Source organism: Mobula hypostoma, chromosome 7, assembly GCF_963921235.1.
Source record: "Mobula hypostoma chromosome 7, sMobHyp1.1, whole genome shotgun sequence".
NCBI lineage: Eukaryota > Metazoa > Chordata > Chondrichthyes > Myliobatiformes > Myliobatidae > Mobula > Mobula hypostoma.
This window is the reverse complement of record NC_086103.1, coordinates 173,806,362-173,830,727: the sequence shown is the minus strand read 5'-3', so window position 1 is coordinate 173,830,727 and position 24,366 is coordinate 173,806,362. Positions and strand designations below refer to the sequence as shown.

General features: G+C 43.6%; 1 protein-coding gene across 5 annotated transcripts in view; it reads right to left on the bottom strand.

Annotated features, from left to right (window-relative positions):
- Positions 1-24,366, bottom strand: part of LOC134349764 (arylsulfatase D-like) — an 85,164-nt gene that overhangs the window by 16,866 nt on the left and 43,932 nt on the right. For all 5 annotated transcript variants that reach the window (XM_063054605.1, XM_063054603.1, XM_063054606.1 and 2 more), the window contains 4 exons: positions 23,831-23,953; positions 21,123-21,546; positions 10,861-10,997; positions 7,041-7,178 (listed from right to left, as the gene is read on the bottom strand). In XM_063054605.1, the coding sequence (XP_062910675.1) occupies positions 7,041-7,178; positions 10,861-10,997; positions 21,123-21,546; positions 23,831-23,953 (822 nt within the window). The remainder of the gene's footprint in view (positions 1-7,040; positions 7,179-10,860; positions 10,998-21,122; positions 21,547-23,830; positions 23,954-24,366) is intronic.

Here is a 24,366-nt window from a genome sequence, read left to right as displayed (position 1 = left end):
AGACCCTTCTTAAGGACTGATGCAATCTATCTACACTCCTTAAGAATGTATGCAACTCTATAAGGTCACCCCTCAGTCCACTACTCTCCAATAAACAAAGTCCTAGCCTGCCTGACTTCTCCCTGTAACTCAGGCCCACAATTCTAGCAACATTCAGAACAGAGGTGTGAAGAAATTTTTTTAGCCAGAGGGTGGTGAATCTATGGAATTTGTTGCCACGGGCAGCAGTGGAGGCCAAGTCATTGGGTGTATTTAAGGCAGAGATTGATATGTATCTGAGTAGCCAGGGCATCAAAGGTCATGGTGAGAAGGCGGGGGAGTGGGACTAAATGGGAGAATGGATCAGCTCATGATAAAATGGCGGAGCAAACTCGATGGGCCGAATGGCCAACTTCTGCTCCTTTGTCTCATGGTCTTATGGTCTTAAGTGTTCTTTGGACTCTCTCCATCTCAATGATATCTCCCTGTAACCAGAACTGTACACAATACTCCAGGTGCACCCTCAGCCACGTCCTCTATTCCACCGGGAATTGTGGATTATCTGCGATGCCTGGGTCACTGTGTCACCACTGTGAATAGCTACATCAAAGTTAAAATGAGATTGAGGATAGTTCCCAGAACATCTGACCTCCCACCCTTTTGGACTCACAATTGACTCCAAGGACAGCGTACAAATACACTGTGAGGGAATATCATCCAGGACGCGGTCCATTGCCCATACTCTGCAGGACGTGTTTCAACGCTGTGTGACTCTATGTCTCAATCAAACTGAATTTCTAAAGAGCTGGATATCAACTACAGGAAAAAGAGGCCAGGGGTCCACAAACCCCGTTCCCACCAGGTGATCAGAGGTGAAGAGGGTCATGAGTTTCAAACAGAATTTCAAAACTTACAGAACCAAAGACCTGACTATTGACGACAGGACGAAAATGCCGGAGGTCCATGAGCCCGTCCTCATTAGGGGAAGAGGGGTGGAAAGGGTCAATAGTTTTAAATATGTTGGCGTTATCATTATAGAGGGTATAACCTAGGACCAGGACACAGTGCCTTCATTAAAAAAAAGCACAATAGTGTCTATAGTTTGTGTAGATTCAGTATGTCAGCAAAAACTTTAACAAACTTCTATCAATGCACCATGGACAGTGTCCTAACTGGATGCATCACAGCCTGTTATGGAAACATTAATACCCAGGAATAGAAAGGACTACAGAATGTGGTGGATATAGCCCAGTCTATCACAGGCAAAGTACCACTGAGTACATTTACATGAAGTGTTGCCACGAGAAAGCAGCATTCCTCATCAAGGACTCCCAGTATTCAGGCCAGGCTCTCTTCCCGTTACTACCATCAAGCAGGAGGTACAGAAATCAGTGGCAGAATCAGGTTTATCATCTCCGACATTGTCGTGAAATTAGTTTCTTTGTGGCAAGTGTACAGTACAAACATAAAAATTACAATTAAGTTACAAAAATAATTAAGAGCGCAAAGGGGACTAGTGAGGTAGTGTTCATGGGGTCAAATACCACCCTGACATTCCCTTTTCCCACTGCTACCTTTCAATAGGAGCTTGAAGTGTTGGACCACCAGACACAGGAACAGCTTTCTTCTATCAGACCTTAGAGCTCATCACCCCTTTCACATCCCCTTCCTGGTGGTGCTACCACCTTCTCAGATTCTTTGTTCTTCCTCTTCCATTATTGTCACATTAACAATACTTTCTGCCCCACTGCATCGTGGGCCGAAGGACCTGTACGGTCCCGTTCCATTCTATGTTCAGATTACACTCCAACCATTGCATTATTCTGTTGTTACTGTGTTTGTCTCTGTGTTTTTTGTTGTATTTAAACTCAGTGGCCACTTTATAAGGTACACCTGCTCGTTAATGCAAGTATCTAATCAGCCAATCATGCGGCAGCAACTCAGTACATAAAAGTAGGCAGACATGGTCAGGAGATTCAGTTGTTAAACATCAGAAAGGGGAAGAAATGAACTGCTGATCTGCTGCAAATTTCATGCACGATAATCTCTGGAGTTGACAGAAGACGGTGCGAGAAACAAAAAGCATCCAGTGAGCAGCAGTTCTGTGGATGAAGCTGCCTTGTTAATGAGAGAGGTCGGAGGGGAATGGCCAGACAGTTATTGGCTGACAGGAAGGCGGCAGTAAGTCAAATAACCGCCTGTTATAATAGTGGTGTGCAGGAGAGAATCTCTGAATGCACAACACATTGAACCGTGATGTGGAAGTCCACAAACATACTCAGTGGCCACATACACTATTTACTCTGAACTTCACATGAAGAAAGCATTAACAACATATTACAGTAAACTAATCTAAACACGATAAAGTCCGCAGATGCTGGAAATTCAGTGTATCACACACACACAAAATGCAGGAGGAACTCTGCAGATCAGACAGCATCTATGGAAATAAATGAACAGCTGACGTCTTGGGCCAAGATCCTTCTTAAGGACTGGAAAGGAAGGGAACAGGGTGCCAGATTAAAAAGTTGGAAGAGGGAAGAGGAAAGAGAATATCTAGAAGGCGATAGGTGAAGCCAGGTGGGTGGGAACAATGAAGGACTGGAGAAGAAGGTATCTGACAGGAGAGGAGAGCGGATCATAGGAAAAAGGAAGAGAAGGGGATCTAGGGGGAGGTGACAAGCAGGTGAGAAGAGGCAAGAAGTCAGAGTGGGGAATAGAAGAAAAAGGGGAAGAGGAGGGGAATTAATTTACCGGAAGGAGAAACATATATTCATACCATCAGGTTGGAGGCTACCCAGCTGGAATACAAGGTGTTGCTCCTCCACCCTGAGGCTGGCCTTAGGTTGGGACAAGAGGAGCCATGGATCAACATGTAGGAACTGGAATTGGAATTAAAATGTTTGGCTACTGGGATTTCCACTTTTGGCGGATGGAGAGGAGGTGCTCAACGAAGCAGTCCCCCAATTTGCGATGGGTCTCACCAATGTAGAGGAGGCTGCCTCACGAGCACGCGACGCAATAGACAACACCAGCAGGCGAAGCGTCGCCTCAGCTGGAAGGACTGTTTGGGGCCCTGAATGGAGGTGAGGGAGAAGGTGAATGGGCAGGTGTAGCACTTTGGCTGCTTTCAGGGATAAGTGCCGGGATGGAGATTAGTAGAGAGGGACAAGTGGACAAGGGAATCACACAGGGAACAATCCTTGTGAAAGTGGAAGGGGGGAGGTGAAAGTAAAGATATATTTGGTGGTATGTGTAGTGGTAGTCAATAGCGTTATTCCTATGCCACTCCCACATGGGGGGAGTTCACATACTGTACAAGCAGGGTTACCAATATAGTTCAGTTGCATGCTAGCTTCCTGGTGTGCTCTGCACTATCCCTCAATAACGAACACAACAGTATGATCCATTTGGAGATGGCAGAAGTTGCAAAAGGATGATACATTGGACACAGAGGCTCATAGGGTGGTAGGCAAGGACAAGGGGAACTCTATCCCTGTTAAGGTGGCGGAAAGATGGGGTGAGCATGAACGTTCAGGAAATGGAGGAGATGAGGGTGAGGGCAGCATCAACGGTGGAGGAAGGGAAGTCCTGTTCTTTAAAGAAGGAGCATATCTCTGACGTTCTGGAAAGGAAAGCTGCATCCTGGAAGCAGGTGTAGCGGGGATGAAGGAACTGAGAAAAGGGAATAGCATTTTTACAGGAGACAGAGTGGGAAGATGTAGGTTTATAAAAGATGGTGGTCAACAGCTTGTCTCCTGAGATAGAAAAAGGGGAGGGGGTGTCAGAAATGGAAGAGCTGGGTAGCATTATCAGGGATGGCTTGACACATGGACTGTTCTACACAGCCAATGAAGAGGCAGGCGTAGCTGGGCCCATGCAGGTTTCCATGGCTACCCTGAGTCTGGAGAAAATGGGAGGAGCGAAAGGAAAACTTTGAGTGTGAGGATCGGTTCTGCCAGATGGAGGGTGTGGAGGGGAAATGGATGTTTGTTTTACAGAGAATGAAGCTTTAAGGCCTTCTTAGTGGCAGATAGAACTGTGTAAGAAAATAAAGATTGAATATGTAAGTACTACTATTATGTCAACTCAGGCCTAGGGGGCCGGCGTCGGGCAATATGTAAGTAAGCTAGCCAATAATCTTAAAAAGATACTGAAAGTTTCTTCAGATACATAAAGTGTAAAAGAGAGGCGAGACTGGATATCGGACCACTGCAAAACCATGCTGGATAGGTAGTAATGGGGGACAATGAAATGGCGGACAAACTGACTAAGTATTTTTCATCAGTCTTCACTGTGGAAAACACTTGCAGTATGGTGGAAGTTCCAGGTGTCAGGGGTCATGAAGTGTGTGAAGTTGCCATTACTAGAGAGAAGGTTCTTGAGAAACTGAAAGGTCTGAAGGTGGCCTGGACCAGATAGTGTATGCCTCAGAGTTCTGAGTGAGGTGGCTGAAGAGATTATGGAGGCATTAGTAATACATAGAACATAGAATAGTACAGCACAGTACAGGCCCTTCGGCCCACAATGTTATGCCAACCCTCAAACCCTGCCTCCCATATAAGCCCCCACCTTAGATTCCTCCATATACCTGTCTAGTACTCTCTTAAACTTCACTAGTGTATCTGCCTCCACCACTGACTCAGGCAGTGCATTCCACGCACCAACCACTCTCTGAGTAAAAAACTTTCCTCTAATATCCCCCTTGAACTTCCCACCCCTTACCTTAAAGCCATGTCCTATTGTATTGAGCAGTGGTGCCTTGGGGAAGAGGCGCTGGCTATCCACTCTATCTATTCCTCGCATTATCTTGTACACCTCCATCATGTCTCCTCTCATCCTCCTTCTCTCCAAAGAGTAAAGCCCTAGTTCCCTTAATCTCTGATCATAATGCATACTTTCTAAACCAGGCAGCATCCTGGTAAATCTCCTCTGTACCCTTTCTAATGCTTCCACATCCTTCCTATAGTAATGATCTTTCAAAAATCACTAGATTCTGGAATGGTTCTGGAAGACTGGAAAATTGCAAATGTAACTCCACTCTTCAAGAGGGAAAGAGAGGCAGAAGAAAGGAAACTATAAGTCTGATCTCAGTCAACACACATCAAAGTTGCTGGTGAACGCAGCAGGCCAGGCAGCATCTTTAGGAAGAGGTACAGTCAACGTTTCCTGTTGTTTCAGTCTGACCTCAGTGGTTGGAAGATGTTGGAGTCGATGATTAAGGGTTAGGTCTCAGAGTACTTGGAGGCACATGAGAAAATATACTGCAGTCAGCATGGTTTCCTCAAGGGAAAATCTTGTTTGACAAATTTGTTGAAATTCTTTGAAGGAATCACAAGCAAGATAGACAAAGAATTGTTTGATGATATGTACTTGGATTTTCAGCAGGCCTTTGACAAGATGCTGCACATGAGGCTGCCTACTCAGCCACGAGCACGTGGTATTAAAGGAAAGATACTAGCATGGATAAAGCAGTGGCTGATTGGCTGGAGGCAAAGAGTGGGAATAAAGGAAGCCTTTTCTGGTTGGCTGCCAGTGACTAGGGATGTTCAACAGGGGTCTGTGCTGGGACCAATTCCTTTTAAGTCATACGTCAATGATTTGGATGATGGAATTGATGGCATTGTTGCAAATTATGCAGCCAATATTAATATAGGTGGAGGGGCAGGTAGTTTTGAGGAAGTACAGAGGCTACAGAAAGACTTAGACAGATTAGGAGAATGGGCAAAGAAATGTCAGAAGGAATGCAGTGTCAGGAAGTGTACGGTCATGCACTTTGGTAGAAGAAAGGAAAGGGTTGACTATTTTCAAAATGGAGAGAAAATACAAAAAAAAAACTGAGATGCAAAGGGACTTGGCAGTCCCTGTCCAAGATTCCTAAAGGTTAATTTCCAGGTTGAGTCTGTGGTGAGCAAGGCAAATACAATGTTAGCATTCATTTCAAGAGGACTAGAATATAAAAACAAGGATGTAATGTTGAGACTTTATAAAGCACTGGTGAGGCCTCCCTGGGAGTATTGAGAGAAGTTTGGGCCCCTTATCTAAGTGTTATCTTAGGATGTGTTGTAACTGGACAGGGTTCAAAGAAGATCCATGAAAATAATTTCAGGATTGAATGGCTTGTCATATGAGGAACATTTGATGGCTCTGGGCCTGTATTCACTAGAATTCAGAAGAACAAGGGATGCCCTCATTGAAACCTATCGAATGATGAGAGGCCTTGGTAGAGTGGATGTGGCGAGGAAGTTTCCTATGGTGGGAGAGTCTACGACCAGAGGACACAGCCTCAGAATAGAGGGGCATCTTTTAGAACAGAGATGAGGAGGAACTTCTTTAGCTAGAGAGTGGTGAGCTTGTGGAATTCTTTGCCACAGGCAGCTGTGGAGGCCAAGTCCTTATGTATATTTAAGGCAGAGGCTCCAGCCCGAAACATCAACTGTATTCTTTTCCATAGATGCTGCCTGGCCTGCTGAGTTCCTCCAGCATTTTGTGTGTGTTGCTTGGAGCTGCAGCATCTGCAAATTTTCTCCTGTGTGTTGATAGATTCTTGATTGGTCAGGATATGGACAGAAGGCAGGAGATTGGGGCTGAGAGGAAAATTTGATCAGCCATGATGAAATAGCGGAGCAGACTTGATGGGCAAAATGGTCTAATTATGCTCCTATATCTTATGGTCTTATGGTGTAGGAACTGAACTTCCATGGTGAAAGTGAGGTGGTCAGGGCCAGGGAATTGAAAGTTAGTGAAGAGATCGAGAGCTTGAAAAAACATCACGTATGTTGGTGGAAAGGGACTGAACAAGGGGGATAGAATGGAATCGAGGTATAAGGACACAACTTCAGAGGGACAAGAGCAGGCAGTTACAATATGCGTGCCCGGACAACCTGGTTTGTGGATCTTGGGTGGGAAGTAGAAGCAAACAGTACGGGGTAAGGGAACTAAGACTATTCTAAAGAAACTTTCCAAAACAGAAAATGATTTGGTGGAATAGTTACATGCAAGATTTGAATTCAGAAACAATAATAGTTAACCAGGTCTTACGTGTTTCATAAAGCAGTTACCTCTGTATATTCCATTCCAACCTCCATCAATCTCTCCGTTCACTCCAACAGAGCCTCTGTTACCTCCATGATCCGAGGCAAAATAGATGAGAGTTTTATTTGCAAGGCCAAAATTGTTGATGGAATTCACAATCTGACCTGGAATCAACACGAAAATAAGATTAAGAGTGGAAGAGTTCTGTGGACGATTCTGCGGTTAGAAGTCGGATTGCCGCGCCATTGTGTCTCGGCTGCAAGCTGGGGACTGGACACGTTGCTACGATTTTCACTCAGGGTCCTCCATGTGGTGGATCCAGGCTTGTGATGGAACCTTGCTTTTGTAAGCTTCACTGGTTTTCACAGGTTGGTGCTGGGAGCCCGGCTCAGAATCAGAACCAGATTCTGGTTTATTAACACTGACAATTGTGAAGTCTGTAGTTTTGCAGCAGCAGTGCAGTGAAATATGTAAAATATATAATTTATAATAAATACAGTACTGTATATGTACGTGTACATATATTCCTATAAACAGTACCAGCTCCAACTGTGATTTCAAAGTCGAAATGAGGATAGGAGTACCCAACCCGACTTTTCCCATCATCCACGTGATTCCATTCATCCATACATTCCTGCAACTTTCGCCTGGCCCAACCACCACCACAACTCTAGACTTGCGACGTAAATGCACCTTGGTATTTGTTAATACATTTGTGGTAACATTACTCTATGTGTTGTGTGTGAGTTACATGTACTGCATTGTGCACCTTGGTCTGGAGAAACGTTGTTTTGTTTGATGATATGACTTGAACAAAAGCTTGGTTCATTATTTCCAAGAAAGTTCCTGGGGGAGGGGGTAACGCATGTTTCCAGGAATTTCGATGAGACTAAATTTAATTAAACAATATGTAACAAAGAGAGTCCTAATTGAGAGGTTGCAGTCCTTGTTTGTGTATCTGAAGGGGCTGTTCCTCAAGTTCTGGTTGCAAATTAGCCCCACACTCTTGACATATGGTCAGCCAGCACTGAGAGGGGTGGATTGCTCGGGGGATCTACTGGTGGGCTTGCTCCTGGGTCTGGCCAGGATGGTCACTCACGGGTCCAGGCAGCGGGAGTTGAGGGCTCTGCCCAAGCAGACTGCCTGCACCTCTTCCGGAGTTATGTTTGTGCCCAAGTGTCCTTAGAGCGGGAGCATATGGTCACTATGGGTGAAGTGGGGGGTTTCTGAGAGCAGTATTCCCCTAAGGGAACTGAGTATTTTGTAGATAGTAGCAACTGGATTTTATTTTGAACACTCTTGCAATTCCCTGATGTGGGGATTTTGTGTGTTTTGTGAATGAATAAACTTTTGTAGCTCTGCAAAAAAAATGAAACCCTAAATAAAGTAAAGGCATCCGTTAGTCTTCATCCGTTAGTCTTGTGAGACCTTGGATCTGCACCTGGAAAGTCTTCACTCTCCAGGGCGCAGGCCTGGGCAAGGTTGTATGGAAGACTGGCAGTCGCCCATGCTGCAAGTCTCCCCTGTCCACGACACCGATGTTGTCCAAGGGAAGGGCATTAGGACCCATACAGCTTGGCACCAGTGTCGTCACAGAGCAAGGCACTTAATCACATTGCTCTGTGACGACACAGAGCAATGTGTGATTAAGTGCCTTGCTCAAGGACACAACACGCTGCCTCGACTGGGCCTCGAACTCACGACCTTCAGATTGCTAGTCGAACGCCTTAACCACTTGGCCACATGTCAACACGTGTCCTAAATAGTGATAAGAAAACATTGTTTAGAGAAAGTCTGAAGACCATGAAATTAAATGATAGTGTCTTCTCTAATTCGCCATGGAGAGTCCCAAGTCCAGCTGTGAAAGAAGGAGGGTTGGGCATGGGGCTAGCAACCCCATCTGGTCAAAAAAACAATTCTACAGAAACACCAACAGAAGCTCCAAAGACCTCATCCCTGGGAGAGGAAGGATAGGGCTACACCTGGAAACAACATGAAAGACTGGCCCAGGATAGAGAACTCTGGCAAGCTACAGTCAACAGCTTATGCTCCAGTAGGGGTGATGGGCTTAAGTAAATGTCTTCTATAATCATTAGTATGAAGGTCCTGAGATGATCCAACCTGTGTGATTGGACCCTTACTTTATTGCCCATCCCAAATACATTTTTAGTTGCTGGGCAGTTTCAGTTGGCAACCACATTACCTGTGGAATCAAATATTGGCCAGATCTGAAGAGGATTAATGAATCAAATTGGTTTTACAACTATCTTTCAATTCTATGGTTACAGCTTTTTATTTTAGCTTTATTTATTGACTTGAACTTAGTTCCCAGTTACTGTGATGGATGTGGTTTTAAGTCACCATATCAATAGTCAGAGCCTCTGTATTGGTACAGGAACCTGGTAACTCTGCTACTGAAATTCAGCAATTCAAATGTACAGGAGTGTATAAAGTTTCAATGTGTGGTGGACTCCGTCTGGTATATCACTAGAATATCCAAAACTGTCTTCCCCTCCCCTCACCATCAGAAGTATCTATGAGGTGCTGCCTCAAAAAGGCAGTGTGCATTATCAAAAGTCCCTGCCATCCAGGCCATGCTACCTTCTCGCAGTTATCATTGGGTAAGAGGTACAGAAACCTGAAGTCCCACACCAGCAAATACAGGAACAGCTACTTCCCTTCAAGTATTCGGTTCTGGAGCCAACTGGCACAACCCTTATCAATACCTCAGTAAGACTATGACTACTAGGTATACAAAATTATGAGGGTCAATGCAAACAAGCTCTTTTCACTGAGGTTGGGTGAGACTACAACTAGAGGTCATGTGCAATGGGTGGAAGGCAAAATGTTTATAAGGGGAACATGGGGGGAACTTCTTCATTCAGAACTCGGTGAGAGTGTGGAACAAGCTTCAACTGGAAGCGGTGGATGCGGGTTCGATTTCGACAACAAACAGAAATTTGAATTAGTACATGGTGCAGATCAATGGGATTAGGCAGAATAATAGTTGGCATGGACTAGATGGGCTGAAGGGCCTGTTTCTGTGCTGCATTGTTCTATGACTTGGATTACTTGCACTACAATGGACTTCTTTTTTGGTTGTAATTGTGTTCTTTCTTGTATAATTTTGTATAGATTATGTTATCCTTGTTAGCATTGACTACAGCTCTGCCTTTAATACCATCATTCCAGATAAACTGATTCCTAAGCTCCGGAACCTGGGCCTTGGCACTCAGTTCTGCAGCTGGATTTTCAACTTCCTCACAGACAGGACCCAGACTGTAAAAATAAGGGACAAGCTCTCCTCTACAATCCCTCTCAGCACCAGTTCCCCACAAGGCTGTGTACTCAGCCCCCTGCTGTACTCACTGTACACCCATGATTGTGTAGCCAAGTTTCCATCAAACTCAATATATAAGTTTGCTGATGACACAACAATTATAGGCCGTATCTCGGGTAATGATGAGGTTGAGTACAGAGAGGAAATTAAGAACCTGGTGGCATGGTGCGAAGACAATAACCTATCCCTCAACGTCAGCAAGACGAAGGAATTGGTTGTTGACTTCAGAAGGAGTAGTGGACCGCGCGACCCCATTTACATCGGTGGTGCGCAAGTGGAACAGGTCAAAAACTTTAAGTTCCTCGGGGTCAATATCACAAATGTGACTGTACGTTCTAGTACTAATTGTTTGGCGACAATAAAGTATAAAGTACTTATGCATTGTGTCTCTGATGCTCTGCCTGTGATGCTGATGCAAGTAAGTTTTCCACTGTACTTGTGCATTCGACCATAAACTTGACTTCATTACCAGTTGTACCCTTCTCATTATTCTTGGGAGAACTTACCCACATGCCAATCCATCTCCTCCACATTATCTCCGTAAGAACCGTGATTACTTTTCCCAATGAATGGCTCGGTGGTAAAGAAGGGAGAATGAACATGTAGTAGTGATAGGAAAAGTAGAAATGGTTTCTTCTGGTTTCTAAAATATGAAACATTGTGTTAGAACAGCTTGCGTCAGCCTAAATACAGAAGGAATTGTCGGACTAGCCTGTCATATAACGAGCTCACCCAAACAATCCGTTTCTGCCTCCTTCCTCAGATACACAACTACAGTACCTGTTTAGTTTGTTCACCAGAAATAACATTTATTTTCTCCCCCATTTCCTTGCAATTTTAAGATTTTCCCACCTACATCCATGGCACTTATGACAGCACACGCTCATACACACCTGGAGAAACTCAGCAGGCAGCATCTACAGAGGGGAATGAACATGTCTTTTGCTGAGGCTCTTCATCGGGACTGGAAAGGAAGGGGGCAGAAGCCAGAATAAGAGGGAGGGAGTGGAGGAGGAGAACAAGCTGGTAGGTGATTGTTGAGACCAGGTGAAGGAGAAGGTGTCTGGGTGGGGAGATGAGGTGGATGAAGTAAGAAGCTGGAGGTGATGAGTGGAGGAGGTAAAGGGCTTGAAGAAGAAGGGGAGGAGACTGGACCTAGGAATAAAGGGAATGAGGTGGGAACCAGAGGCTGGTGATGGTCAGGCCAAGAGGAGAAGAGGTGAGAGGGGAACCAGAATGGGAAGGGAAAAAAGACAGAAAGAGGGAAGAGGTAGAAATTACCAGAGGTTAGAGAAATTGATGCTCATACTATCAAGTTGGAGGCTACCCAGACTGAATACAAGGTGCTGCTCCTCCTATCTGAGGGTGGACTCATCGTGGCAGAAGAGGAATGAGAAGTCAAATTGAAGTGGGTGCCACATGAAAATCCTGCCTTTTGCGACAGACAGAGCGAAGGTGCTCAACAAAGTGGTCCCTCAATCTGCACCAATGTCGAGGAGGCTGCACCAGGAGTACCAGATACATTAGAAGAGCCCAATTTAACCTCACGTAGAAGAGGTCTTTGGGGCCCTGAGTGGTGGAGAGGGAGGAAGTGTGGCAGCAGGTGTGACACTTGCTCCACCTGCAGTACTAATTGCCACAAGGAAGATCAGTGGGGAGAGGTGACTGGAGGGAAAATGTGCTTAGTGGTAGGATCTAGAGTTTCCAATTTCCTGAGCATAATTATTTCCTTTCCATTATTCATTTATTGCAAACCCATCCTCACTCAGATGGACTTGGCACCCTAACTATATATACTATACATGCCTAAGACTTCTGCACGGCACTGTATTTGTCAACGTGTAGTGAAGAGCAAGTTTGTAAGAAAAAAAATAAAAAGTTTGTAAGAAAAAAATAAAAAGTTTGTAAAAGTATCCTGTGGTTAACTGAGTTACCATCACTCGAACCAGTCTGGCCATTCTCTTCTGACCTCTCTCATTAACCAATGCATTTTCACCCACAGAACTGCTGCTCAATGGATGATTTTGTGTTTTTCACACCACTTTCTCTAACTCTAGAGACTGCTGTGCATGAAAATCCCAGGAGACCAGCAGTTTCTGAGATACTCAAACCACCCCATCTGGCATCAACATTCATTTCATGGTCAAAGTCACTTAGATCACATTTCTTCCCCACTCTGATGTTTGGTCTGAACAACAACTGAGGCTGTTGACCATGTCTGCATGCTTTTATGCATTGAGTTGCTGCCACATGATTGGCTGATGAGATATGTGCATTAACGAGCAGGTGTACAGGTGTACCTAATACAATGCCAACAGAGTATAGATCCGTTATAGATATGGGCAGAGAAGTGGCTGATAGAATTTAATCCAACAGGTGTGAGGTGTTGCACTTTGAGAGGTCAAATGAAAGACGAAAATATATAGTTAATGGTAAACCCCCTAGTAACATTAAGATACAAAGAGATCTTGGGGACCAGATTTGTATTTCACTGAAAGACACTATTGAAGAAGGAGGTCATGGTGCATCTACAGTTCTGTGCAAAACTCTAAGGTGTGTATATATATATATATATTTACAGACACACATATATACACACACTCTCTCTCTCTCTCTGGCTATCCATCCCATAGGATGATGATGGTTCCTTTCAGTTCCTCAGAAAGGAACAATGTATGCGTGAGTGGATTTTAGGTGAGTAGGGGGTTGCACAGGTCCAGACCCACCCTCTCGACATCCCCTCCCGGATCCAGCGGCATGGTGGGGTCCAAGACAGCTGGGGGAAGTTTTGTTGCCGTGAATGGCCAGACCAAGCTTCGATGCAAGGGATGTCCCTTTCGCGCTCCACGGCACGTGTTTGCTTGATGGCCATTGACCCTACGAGAGGGTTCATCCGCCCTTTGACAGGTCTTGTTTTTCGTCCTGCAGGGTATCTAGCCACCCTCTTCACCAGGCAAGCCTGGTGGGGGAGCCGGTTTAGTCGCCGACCACCCGACCATGCGACAGGTAGTACTGGGTTACATGGTACCAGTAGCACTCAGACCAGTGACCTGACAATATAATGTGTATACAGTGGCATGCAAAAGTTTGAGCACCCCAGTCAAAATTTCTGTAACTGCGAATAGACAAGTAAAAGATAACCTGATTTCCAGAAGGCATAAAGTTAAAGATGACATATTTCTTTAATATTTTAAGCAAGAAAACTTTTATTTCCATCTTTTACAGTTTCAAAATAACAAAAATGGAAAAGGGCCCAAAGCAAAAGTTTGGGCACCCTGCATGGCAGTACTTAGTAACACCGCCTTTGGCAAGTATCACAGCTTGTAAATGCTTTTTGTAGCCAGCTAAGAGTCTTTCAATTCTTGTTACCCCAATGTGTTATTTCTCTTGACACAGAAAAGGCTTTTGATAGAGTTGAATGGATATATCTGTTTAATGTATTAGAAAAATTTGGCTTTGGTAATAATTTTAATAAGTGGATTCAAATGATCCATAAGAATCCTATTGCTGCTGTTATTACTAATAATTTTAGGTCCCCTTTTTTTCCACTTTCATGAGGTACTAGACAGAGATGTCCATTAAGTCCTTTATTATTTAATCTTGTACTGGAGCCTTTGGCTATAATACTCCGTGAAACTAAAAACATTCATGGTATCTCTATAAATGGGACCATACATAAGATTTCTCTTTACGTAGATGATCTTTTGGTTTATATTTCAAACCCTGAAGAATCTATTCCTAATCTTTTGGAAATATTAAATGATTTTGGAAAATTTTCAGGATATAAACTTAACTTAAATAAAAGTGAATTGTTCCTATTAAATACTACTGTTTTTATATATAACGATATTCCATTTAGAATTGTGAATTCTTTTAAATATTTAGGTATTATCATTACTAAAAAATGTAAAGATCTTTATAAAGCTAATGTAGTTCCTTTAATGGACTCTATGAAACAATTATTTTCTAGATGGAACCCACTTACACTTTAATAGGTTGTATTCATGCCATGAAAATGATGATTTTACCAAGATTTTTATATATCTTTCAAAATATACCCATCTTCTTAACTAAAATCTGTTTGATCAAATTGATTCTATTATTTCGTCCTTTATTTGGATAATAAAAAAAACAAGAATTAATAACTATCATTTACAAAAATCTAAAAAAAGATGGTGGACTTGCACTACCTAATTTAAGATTGTATTATTGGGCTGCTAATATTCGACAATTATCTTTTTGGCTATATTGGCTCAACAAGAGCCAAAAACCAGCTTGGATTTTCACCCATTCTCCCTTGCAAAAGGCTTCTAGTTCTGTGAGATTCCTGGGCTGTCTTGCAAGCACTGCTCTTTTGAGGTCTATCCACAGATTCTCGATGATGTTGAGGTCGGGGGACTGTGAGGACCATGGCAAAACCTTCAGCTTGCTCTTCTTGAGGTAGTCCATTGTGGACTTTGAGGTGTGTTTAGGTTCATTATCCTGTTGGAGAAGCCAACCTCTCTTCGTCTTCAGCTTTTTTTTAAACAGACGGTGTGATGTTTGCTTCCAGAATTTGCTGGTATTTAATTGAATTCATTCTTCCCTCTACCAGTGAAATGTTCCCCGTGCCACTGGCTGCAACACAAGCTCAAAGCATGATCGATCCACCCCCGTGCTTAACAGTTGGAGAGGGGTTCTTTTCATGAAATTCTGCAACCTTTTCTCTCCAACATACCTTTGCTCACTGCAGCCAAAAAGTTCTACTTTAACTTCATCAGTCCACAGGACTTGTTTCCAAAATGCATCAGGCTTGTTTAGATGTTCCTTGTGTTGCAGCCAGTGGCACGGGGAATGTTTACTGGTAGAGGGAAGAATGAGTACAATTAAATACCAGCAAATTCTGGAAGCAAACATCACACCATCTGTAAAAAAGCTGAGGATGGCTTCTACAATAGGATAATGATCCTAAACACACCTCAAAATCCACAATGGACTACCTCAAGAGGCGCAAGCTAAAGGTTTTGCCATAGCCCTCACGGTCCCCGACCTAAACATCGAGAATCTGTGGATAGACCTCAAAAGAGCAGTGCATGCAAGACGGCCCAAGAATCTCACAGAACTAGAAGCCTTTTGCAAGGAAGAATGGGCGAAAATCCCCCAAACAAGAATTGAAAAACTCTTAGCTGGCAACGGAAAGCGTTTACAAGTTGTGATACTTGCCAAAGGGGGTGTTACTAAGTACTGCCATACGGGGTGCCCAAACCTTTGCTTCGGGCCCTTTTCCTTGTTCTTAAACTGTAAAAGATGGAAATAAAAAAGTTTTCTTGCTTAAAATATTAAAGAAATATGTCATCTTTAACTTTATGCCTTTTGGAAATCAGTTCAACTTTTACTTGCTTAGCTATTCACAGTAACAGAAATTTTGACCGGGGTGCCCAAACTTTTGCATGCCACTGTATATACACACCCAGTAGCTAGGGTGCCTAAGACTTGCAGGGTACTGTATTTGTCAGTGTGGAACTGAGAATGAGTTTGTAAATCTGGTGAGATCAAAGGATGTTGGGAATAGCAAAAGTGGAGCGCTGTGGGATGGTTGTGGGAACCTAATAGTGACCTAAGTTTAGTCATAGTCATAGTCATACTTTACTGATCCCGGGGGAAATTGGTTTTCGTTACAGTTGCACCATAAATAATTAAATAGTAATAAACCATAAATAGTTAAATAGTAATAAGTAAATTATGCCAGGAAGTAAGTCCAGGACCAGCCTATTGGCTCAGGGTGTCTGACCCTCCAAGAGAGGAGTTGTAAAGTTTGACGGCCACAGGCAGGAATGACTTCCTATGACGCTCTGTGTTGCATCTCGGTGGAATGAGTCTCTGGCTGAATGTACTCCTGTGCCCAACCAGTACGTTATGTAGTGGATGGGAGACATTGTCCAAGATGGCATGCAACTTGGACAGCATCCTCTTATCATCACTCATGTGTCAGGAGTAGTGCAGTGTAATACATAAAATTACTAAAGTACTGTACAGGCATTACATATTACATTCCAAACAATAATCATAAATATACAGCACTGTGTAAAAGTCTTGGATATATATATGCCTTTTTGCACAGTACTGAAGTTCTTTATGTATTGCATTGTACTACTGTGACAAAAAAATAAAAAATTTCATGACATATGTGAGTGATGATAAACCTGATTCAGATATGGGTCTGTATTGCGGACTGAGAATGGGAAGGGGGCAGGGAGAGGGGAATCATGACTGAGAATGGGGGAAGGGAAAGAGGAGGGAGCAGGAAGCACCAGAGAGACATTCTGCAATGATCAATAATTTAATTGTTTGGAATTAAATGACCTTCTTTGGTGTCACAGGGCTGGTTGTGTCTGCACCCATACCACCCCCACCCCAGGCATTCCTCTGCCACCAGTTCCAGACCCCATCACAGGGCACTCTGCTCTCTCCATTCCACAAATCCTTTGTTCCTGCCAGATATACAGTACTGTGCAAAAGTATTAGACACCCTAGCTATAATAAATATAATATATGTGAGTAACGATCAACGTGATTCTGATATGGGTCTCTATTGTGGACTGAGAGTGGGAAGGGGAATCATGTTTGGGAAAAGGGGAAGGGAGAGTGGGGAAGCACCAGAGAGACATTCTGTAAATATTTATAAAATAGTTATGCTAAAATAAATGATGCAAAAACAGAAATAAATTTTTTAAAAAGTAGAGAGGTAGTGTTCATGGGTTCAATGTCCATTTAGAAATCATATGGCGGAAAGGAAGAAGCCGATCTTGAATCTGAGTGTGTGCCTTCTGCCACCTGTACCTCCTCCCTGATGGTAACAATGAGAAGAGGGCATGTCCTGGGTGGTGGGGGTCCTTGATCACGGACGCTGCCTTCCCAAGGCTTCGTTCCTTGAAGACATCTTAGATACTACAGAGGTTAGTACTCGTGATGGAGCTGACTAATTTTACATCTCAGTGGTTGGGAAGATGTTAGAGTGGTGCAAATCAAATTCAGTGGTTAGGAAGATGTTAGAGTCAATTGTTAAGGACGAGGTGATGGAGTCCTTGGTGACACAGGTCAAGATAGGACAAAGTCAGCATGGTTTCCTTCAGGGAAAATCTTGCCTGACAAACCTGTTTAAATTCTTTGAGGAGAGTACAAGTAGGATAGATAAAGGGAATGCAGTGGATGTTGTATATTTGGACTTTCAGAAGGCCTTTGACAAGGTGCCACATGAGGCTGCTTACCAAGTTAAGAGCCCGTGGTATTACAGGAAAGTTACTAAGATGGTTAGAGCATTGGCTGATTGGAAGAAGGCAGCAACTGCAAATAAAAGGATCCCTGTCTGGTTGGCTGCCAGTGACTAGTGGTGTTCCGCAGGGGTCAGTGTTGGGACCACTACTTTTTATATTGTATATAAAAAATTTAGATGACGAAATGGATGGCTTTGTTGCCAAGTTTGCAGATGGTACAAAGATTGGTGGATTGGCAGATAGTGTTGAGGAAACAGGTAGGATGCGGAAGGACTTAGACAGGTCAGGAGAATGGACAAGAAAGTGGCAAATGAAATACAATGTTGGAAAATGCGTGGCCACGCACTTTGGTAGTAGAAATAAATGTGCGGACTATTTTCTAAATAGGGAGAAAATCCAAAAATCTGGGTCCTTGTGCAAAACACCCTGAAGGTTAACTTGCAGGTTGAGATGGTGGTGAGAAAGGCAAATGCAATGTTAACACTCATTTCAAGAGCATTTCTAGAATACAAGAGCAAGGGTGTGATGCTGAGGCTTTATAAGGCATTGGTGAGGCCTCACCTTGAGTATAGTGAACAGTTTTGGGCTCCTCATCTTAGAAAAGATGTGCTGGCACCGGAGAGGGTCCAGAGGAGGTTCACAAGGATGATTCCAGGAATGAAAGGGTTATCATATGAGGACTGATGACTCTGGGTCTGTACTCGCTGGAGTTCAGAAGGATGGGGGGGGGGGCGGAATCTCATTGAAACCTTTTGAATATTGAAAGGCCTAGACAGAGTAGATGTGGAAAGGATGTTTCCCATGGTGGGAGAGTCTAGGACAAGAGGGCACAGCCTCAGGATAGAGGGGTGTCTATTCAAAACTGAGATACAAAGAAATTTTGCTAGCCAGACGGTGGTGAATTTGTGGAATTTGTTGCCAAGTGCAGCTGTGGAGGCCAGGTCATTGGGTGTATTTAAGGCAGATATCGATAGGTTCTTGATTGGACATGGCACCAAAGGTTCCAGGGAGACCAGGAAATGGGGAGAAATGAGGAGGAGAAAAAAAAAAGTCTACCATGATTGAATGGTGGAGCAGACTCGATGGGCTAAATAGCCTAATTCTGCTCCTATCTCTTATGGTCTTACGGATAAATCAGCATATAGGAAGGAGACTAAAAATCTGGCTGAGTGGTGCATCAACAACCTCTTACTCAATGAACAAGACCAAGAAGCTGATTGTTGACTTAACAAGGATGAAATCAGATGTTGATGAGCTAGGCCTCAGAGGTGCACAGGGTCAACAGCTTTAAATTCCCCAATGGAATCATTTCAGAGGACACGTACTGGACCCAGCACGCAAGTGCAATTACAAAGAAGGCACGGCAAAGCTCTACTTCCTTAGGAGTTTGTAATGATTCACCATAACATTTAAAACTTTGACAAACTTCTGTAGATGTGTGGCAGAGAATATATTGACTGGCTGCATCACAGCCTGGAATGAAAACAGCAATGCTCTTGAATGGAAAATCCTACAAAAAGTAATGGATATGGCTCAGTCCACCACAGGTAAAACTCTTTCCAACGAGTGTTTTCATAGGAAAGCCGCATCTATTATCAGGGATCCCCACCACCCACGCCATGGTCTCTTCTCACTGCTATCATCAGGAAGGGGGTACAGGAGCCTCAGGACTCACACTACCAGGTTAAGAAATAATTATTACCCCCTCAACCATTAGGCTTTGAACTAAAGGGACAACTTCACCCAACTTCACTTGCCCCATCACAGAAATTTTCCTACAACCTTTGGACTCACTTTTAAGGACTCTTCATCTCATGTTCGAGGTATTTATTTATTATTAGTATTTCTTTCTTTTTGTATTTGCACAGTTTATTGTCTTTTGCACACTGGGTGAACAAAAGACAAATGGTCTTTCAGTGATTCCATTATGGTTTTTGTTCTATGATGGATTTGTTGAGAATGCTCGCAAGAAAATGAATCTCAGGGTTGTATCTCAGGCCATTCGGCCCATCGAATCTGCTCCGCCATTCAATCATGGGCTGATCCAATTCTTCCAGTCATCCCCACTTCCCTGTCTTCTCCCCATACCCTTTGATACCCTGGCTAATCAAGAACCTATCTATCCGTGTGTTAAATGCACCCAATGACTTGGCCTCCACAGCTGCTCGTGGCAACAAATTCCACAGATTTACCACCCTCTGACTAAAGTAATTTCTCCACATCTCTGTTATAAATGGACGTCCTTCAATCCTGAAGTCGTGCCCTCTTGTCCTAGAATCCCCTACCATGGGAAACAACTTTGCCATATCTAATCTGTTCAGGCCTTTTAACATTTGGAATATTTCTATGAGATTCCCCCCTCACTCTCCTGAACTCCAGGGAATACAGCCCAAGAGCTGCCAGATGTTCCTCATACAGTAACCCTTTCATTCCTGGAATCATCCTCGTGAATCTTGTCTGAACCCTCTCCAATGTCAGTATATCCTTTCTAAAATAAAATAAAGGAACTGCACACAATACTCAAGCATGGTCTCACGAGTGCCTTGTGGAGCCTCAACATCACATCCCTGCCCTTATATTCTATACCTCCAGAAAATAATGCCAACATTGCATTTGCCTTCTTCACCATCAACTCAACCTGGAGGTTAACCTTTAGGGTATCCTGCACAAGGACTCCCAAGTCCCTTTGCATCTCTGCATTTTAAATTCTCTCCCCATCTAAATAATAGTCTGCCCGTTTACTTCTTCCACCAAAGTGCATGAACATATAATTTCCAACATTGTATTTCATTTGCCATTTTGCCCATTCCCCTAAACTATCTAAGTCTCTCTGCAGGCTCTCTGTTTCCTCAACACTGCCCGCTCCTCCACCTATCTTTGTATCATCAGCAAATTTAGCCACAAATCCACTAATCCCATAGTCCAAATCATTGCAAAAAACAGCGGTCCCAACATGGAACCCTGTGGAACACCACTGGTAACTGGCAGCCAGCCAGAAGAGGATCTCTTTATTCCCATTCTCTGTTTCCTGCCAATCCGCCAATGCTCCACCAATGCTAGTAACTCCCCTGTGATTCCATGGGCTCTTATCTTGATAAGCAGCCTCATGTATAGCACCTTCTCAAAGGCCTTCTGAAAATCCAAATTCACCACATCTACTGCATCTCCTTTGCCTACCCTGCTTGTAATTTCCTCAAAAAATTGAAGTAGGTTAGTCAGGCAGGATTTTTCTTTCAAGAAACCACGCTGGCTTTGGCCCATCTTATCATGTGCCTCCAGGTACTCCGTAATCTCATCCCTAACAATCGATTCCAACAACTTTCCAACCACTGACATCAGGCTAACAGGTCTGTAGTTTCCTTTCTGCTGCCTCCCACCCTTCTTAAATAGCAGAGTAACATTTGCAATTTTCCAGTCATCCAGTACAATGCTAGTACAATGCCAGAATCTATCGTTTCTTGAAAGATCATTGTTAATGCCTCTGCAATCTTTTCCAGTTTTTAAGATAGTTTTACCTTTCAATGAATGTCAGAGCTTCCTCGATCATTCTTGTTGAGAGGGTTTCTGAATCTGATGGCTGTTGGACGACTTGGTGGTTCCTCATGACCAGACAGTTCCAGAGTCTCAGGAATCCAAAGATGCTGTACCAAGATCCAAAGAGCAGGGAATAAAACACCGCAGGCCATACAATCCACTTCCAACCAACGCATACATAGCCGGTCCATCTTAAAGCCAGCAGGGTCAAAAATCCAGCAAAGACCACTTCGGTGATCAGATAGACAATGGTTTGTACATCTGCTAAAATGATGCTTTGAGCTCCCGGCTTGCAATCATACAAATTGGTGAATGGCATGCCATAGAAGTAATCAAAGCCATGACTGAGTGGGTGATGACAGTTATCAATCCTGGTTTCACAGTTTACACCCAGGTGCCATTTGCCTGTTGAAAAAGAAAAGTTTCTGAATTAATCTTTCAAGGTAAACTTTTCTAATGTAATCCTACACACCTTGGAAGTCCGAGGCAAGTGGGTTTTTTTTGGCATAGAGTGGTGGGTGTGTGGAATTCCCTGCCAGGGTAGCAGTGGGGGCAGACACATTAAGGACATTTATGAAACTCTTAGGCACATGGGTGACAGAAAATAGAGGGCCATGTAGGGTTAGATTGATCTTAGAGTAGATTAAAAAGTCAGCACAACATTGTAGGCTGAAGGGTCTGTACTGTTCTGTGGTATTCTATGTTCTATGATCTTCACCTCAAATTCCCTTCCCTGGGGAGAGGGATATAAAGGGCACGGTAAGTTTATAGTATCAATCAAAAAGCATTGCATTGGGAAAAATATGACTTTGACCCACTAAATAGAACCATAACCAACAGGTCATATTGGCTGGCTGATAGCTGGTTCTTCTGTGATTCAGAAAGCCCCAGAAACCCACACTCCTGAGGCGCAAAGCAGAATACAATGTACCTACATCTGACCAGCCATCCTGTGTCTAGACACTGAGCCCAGTGGTGGCTCAGTGGCTGACTGAGGAGAGGGGCTGTTGCTGCACTTAATACCTGGCTATCAGCTTTACATCAGGGAGCTCAACTATGTCATTTAAAATTGAAGCCAACCCTGATGATATTTCCCTGAACCAATGTAATCTGTCCCAAAACAGTTTCTCTGCTTTTATTCCCTCCCTCTCCTACCCGCCCCCCTCCCGGAGATGATAATTTTACCTTTCATTCAGCTGTACTTCTATAAAGTTTGCAGTATGGGCATTATAGTAATAGCCAAGAAGAGCTTCCTTATTTTTTTCCAAAGGTTTCATTATTTATTCCTTTAATTGGCCAGCTTCGAATGTCTTAACAGCATTCAGAAGCCTGGGCCCTGGACTCAAATACCACTGCTTCAGATAGGGGAGTTTAAATTCCAGTAGAGCCACAGAGCACTACAGCACAGAAGTAGCACCTTTGGCCCATCTATTCCATGATGAACTGTTCTTCTGCCGACTTCCATCAACCCACACACAGACCATACCCCTCCATACCCATGCACATCTCTTAATTGTTGAAATCAAACCCACATCCACCACCTCCACTGGCAGCTCGCTCTACACTCGCAGAGTGAAAAGGTTTCCCTCATTTCCCCTTAAACATGTCACCTTTCACTCTTAACCTATGACCTTCTAACAACAAACCTAAGTGGGGATAAAAGCCTGCTCGCATTTACCCTGTGAACATCCATCATCACTAAATTAATTCTGGAATTTTAAAGCTTGTACCTATAACAAACTGTGATACGTTAACATCCTTCTAGGGGAGGGTACCTGCCGATCAACCTAGTCCAGTCTACACAGATCCTCATATTGAAACTGATCTTGCTCAACACCACATCCCACTTCCTCCTGGTGACCTTACACCCTTGGAAACCCAAACTCACTCACTCATTCTTAACAACCCCTGAACAAGAATCAGATTCATTATAACCAACATATGAGATGAAATGTGTCAATTTATGACAACAATGCAAAGATATAAGAAACTTATAAATTAGGAAAATAAATATATACTCAGAGTCCACTTTATTAGATACTTCCTGTACCTAATAAGGAGACCAATCAGTTCATGTTCATGGTCTTCTGCTGCTGTAGCCCATCCACTTCAAGGTTTGAAGTCTTGTGCATTCAGAGACACTCTTCCGCACACCACTGTTGTAATGGTTACTTCAGCAAATATCACCTTCCTGTCAGCTTGGACTGATCTGGCTATTCTCCTCCAACCTCATTTTATCCCCCCACAGCACTGCTACTCACCGGATGCTTCTTGTTTCTCGCACCATTCCCTGTAAACTCTGGAAACTGTTGTGAGTGAAAATCCCAAGAGATCAGCAGTTTCTTTGATACGCAAATCACCCCATCTGGCACCAACAATCATTCCATGGTCAAAGTCACTTAGATCACACTTCTTCCCCGCCCCCTGCCATTCTGATGTTTGGTCAGAGAAACAATTGAACCTCTTGAGCAAGTCCTCATGCTTTTATGGATTGATTTGCTGTCACATGATTGGCTGAATAGATATTTGCATTAACAGCAGGTGTACAGATTACCCTAATAAAGTAGCCACTGAGTGTAGAGTGCAAAACAAGGAATAACAAGGTATTAATATACTGGGATTGACTGCAGCAGCTGCATCCCGTGAATAAGTAAATGAAAACCAATGTTGATATTCTGTTGGGGCGTACCTATAATGCCTGTAGCATATCCTTGTTTCTGTAATATTGCTGCAAACGTTGTCTCATTTCTCGGAAGTCCACCAGAGCTGCCAGTGAAAATAAGGACGCGGACTCTGTAACCATTGTCCATACCTTGAATCAAAGTGCAAACAATTAGCTGATTTATTGGAAAGACAACAAAATCCATAGATGCTGGAAATCCAGGGCAACACACACAAAATGCAGGAGGTACTCAGCATATCAGGCAGCACCTATGGAAAAGAGTAAACAGTCGATGTTTCGGGCAGTGACTGAGGAGGAAGGGTGAAGATGCCAGAATAAAAAGGTGGGGGGAAGGGGAAGGAGGCTAGCTAGAAGGTTATAGGTGAAACTGGGTGGGTGAGAAAGGTCAAGGGCTGGAGAAGAAAGAAACGAATAGGAGAGGAGAGAGGACAACAGGAGAAAGGGAAGCAGAAGGGGACCCAGGGGTAAGTAATAGGCGGGAGGAGAAGATGGCGACGCGACGCAGCGCGCGCAGCTCTCCGGTGAAATGAAATTGTATTTGA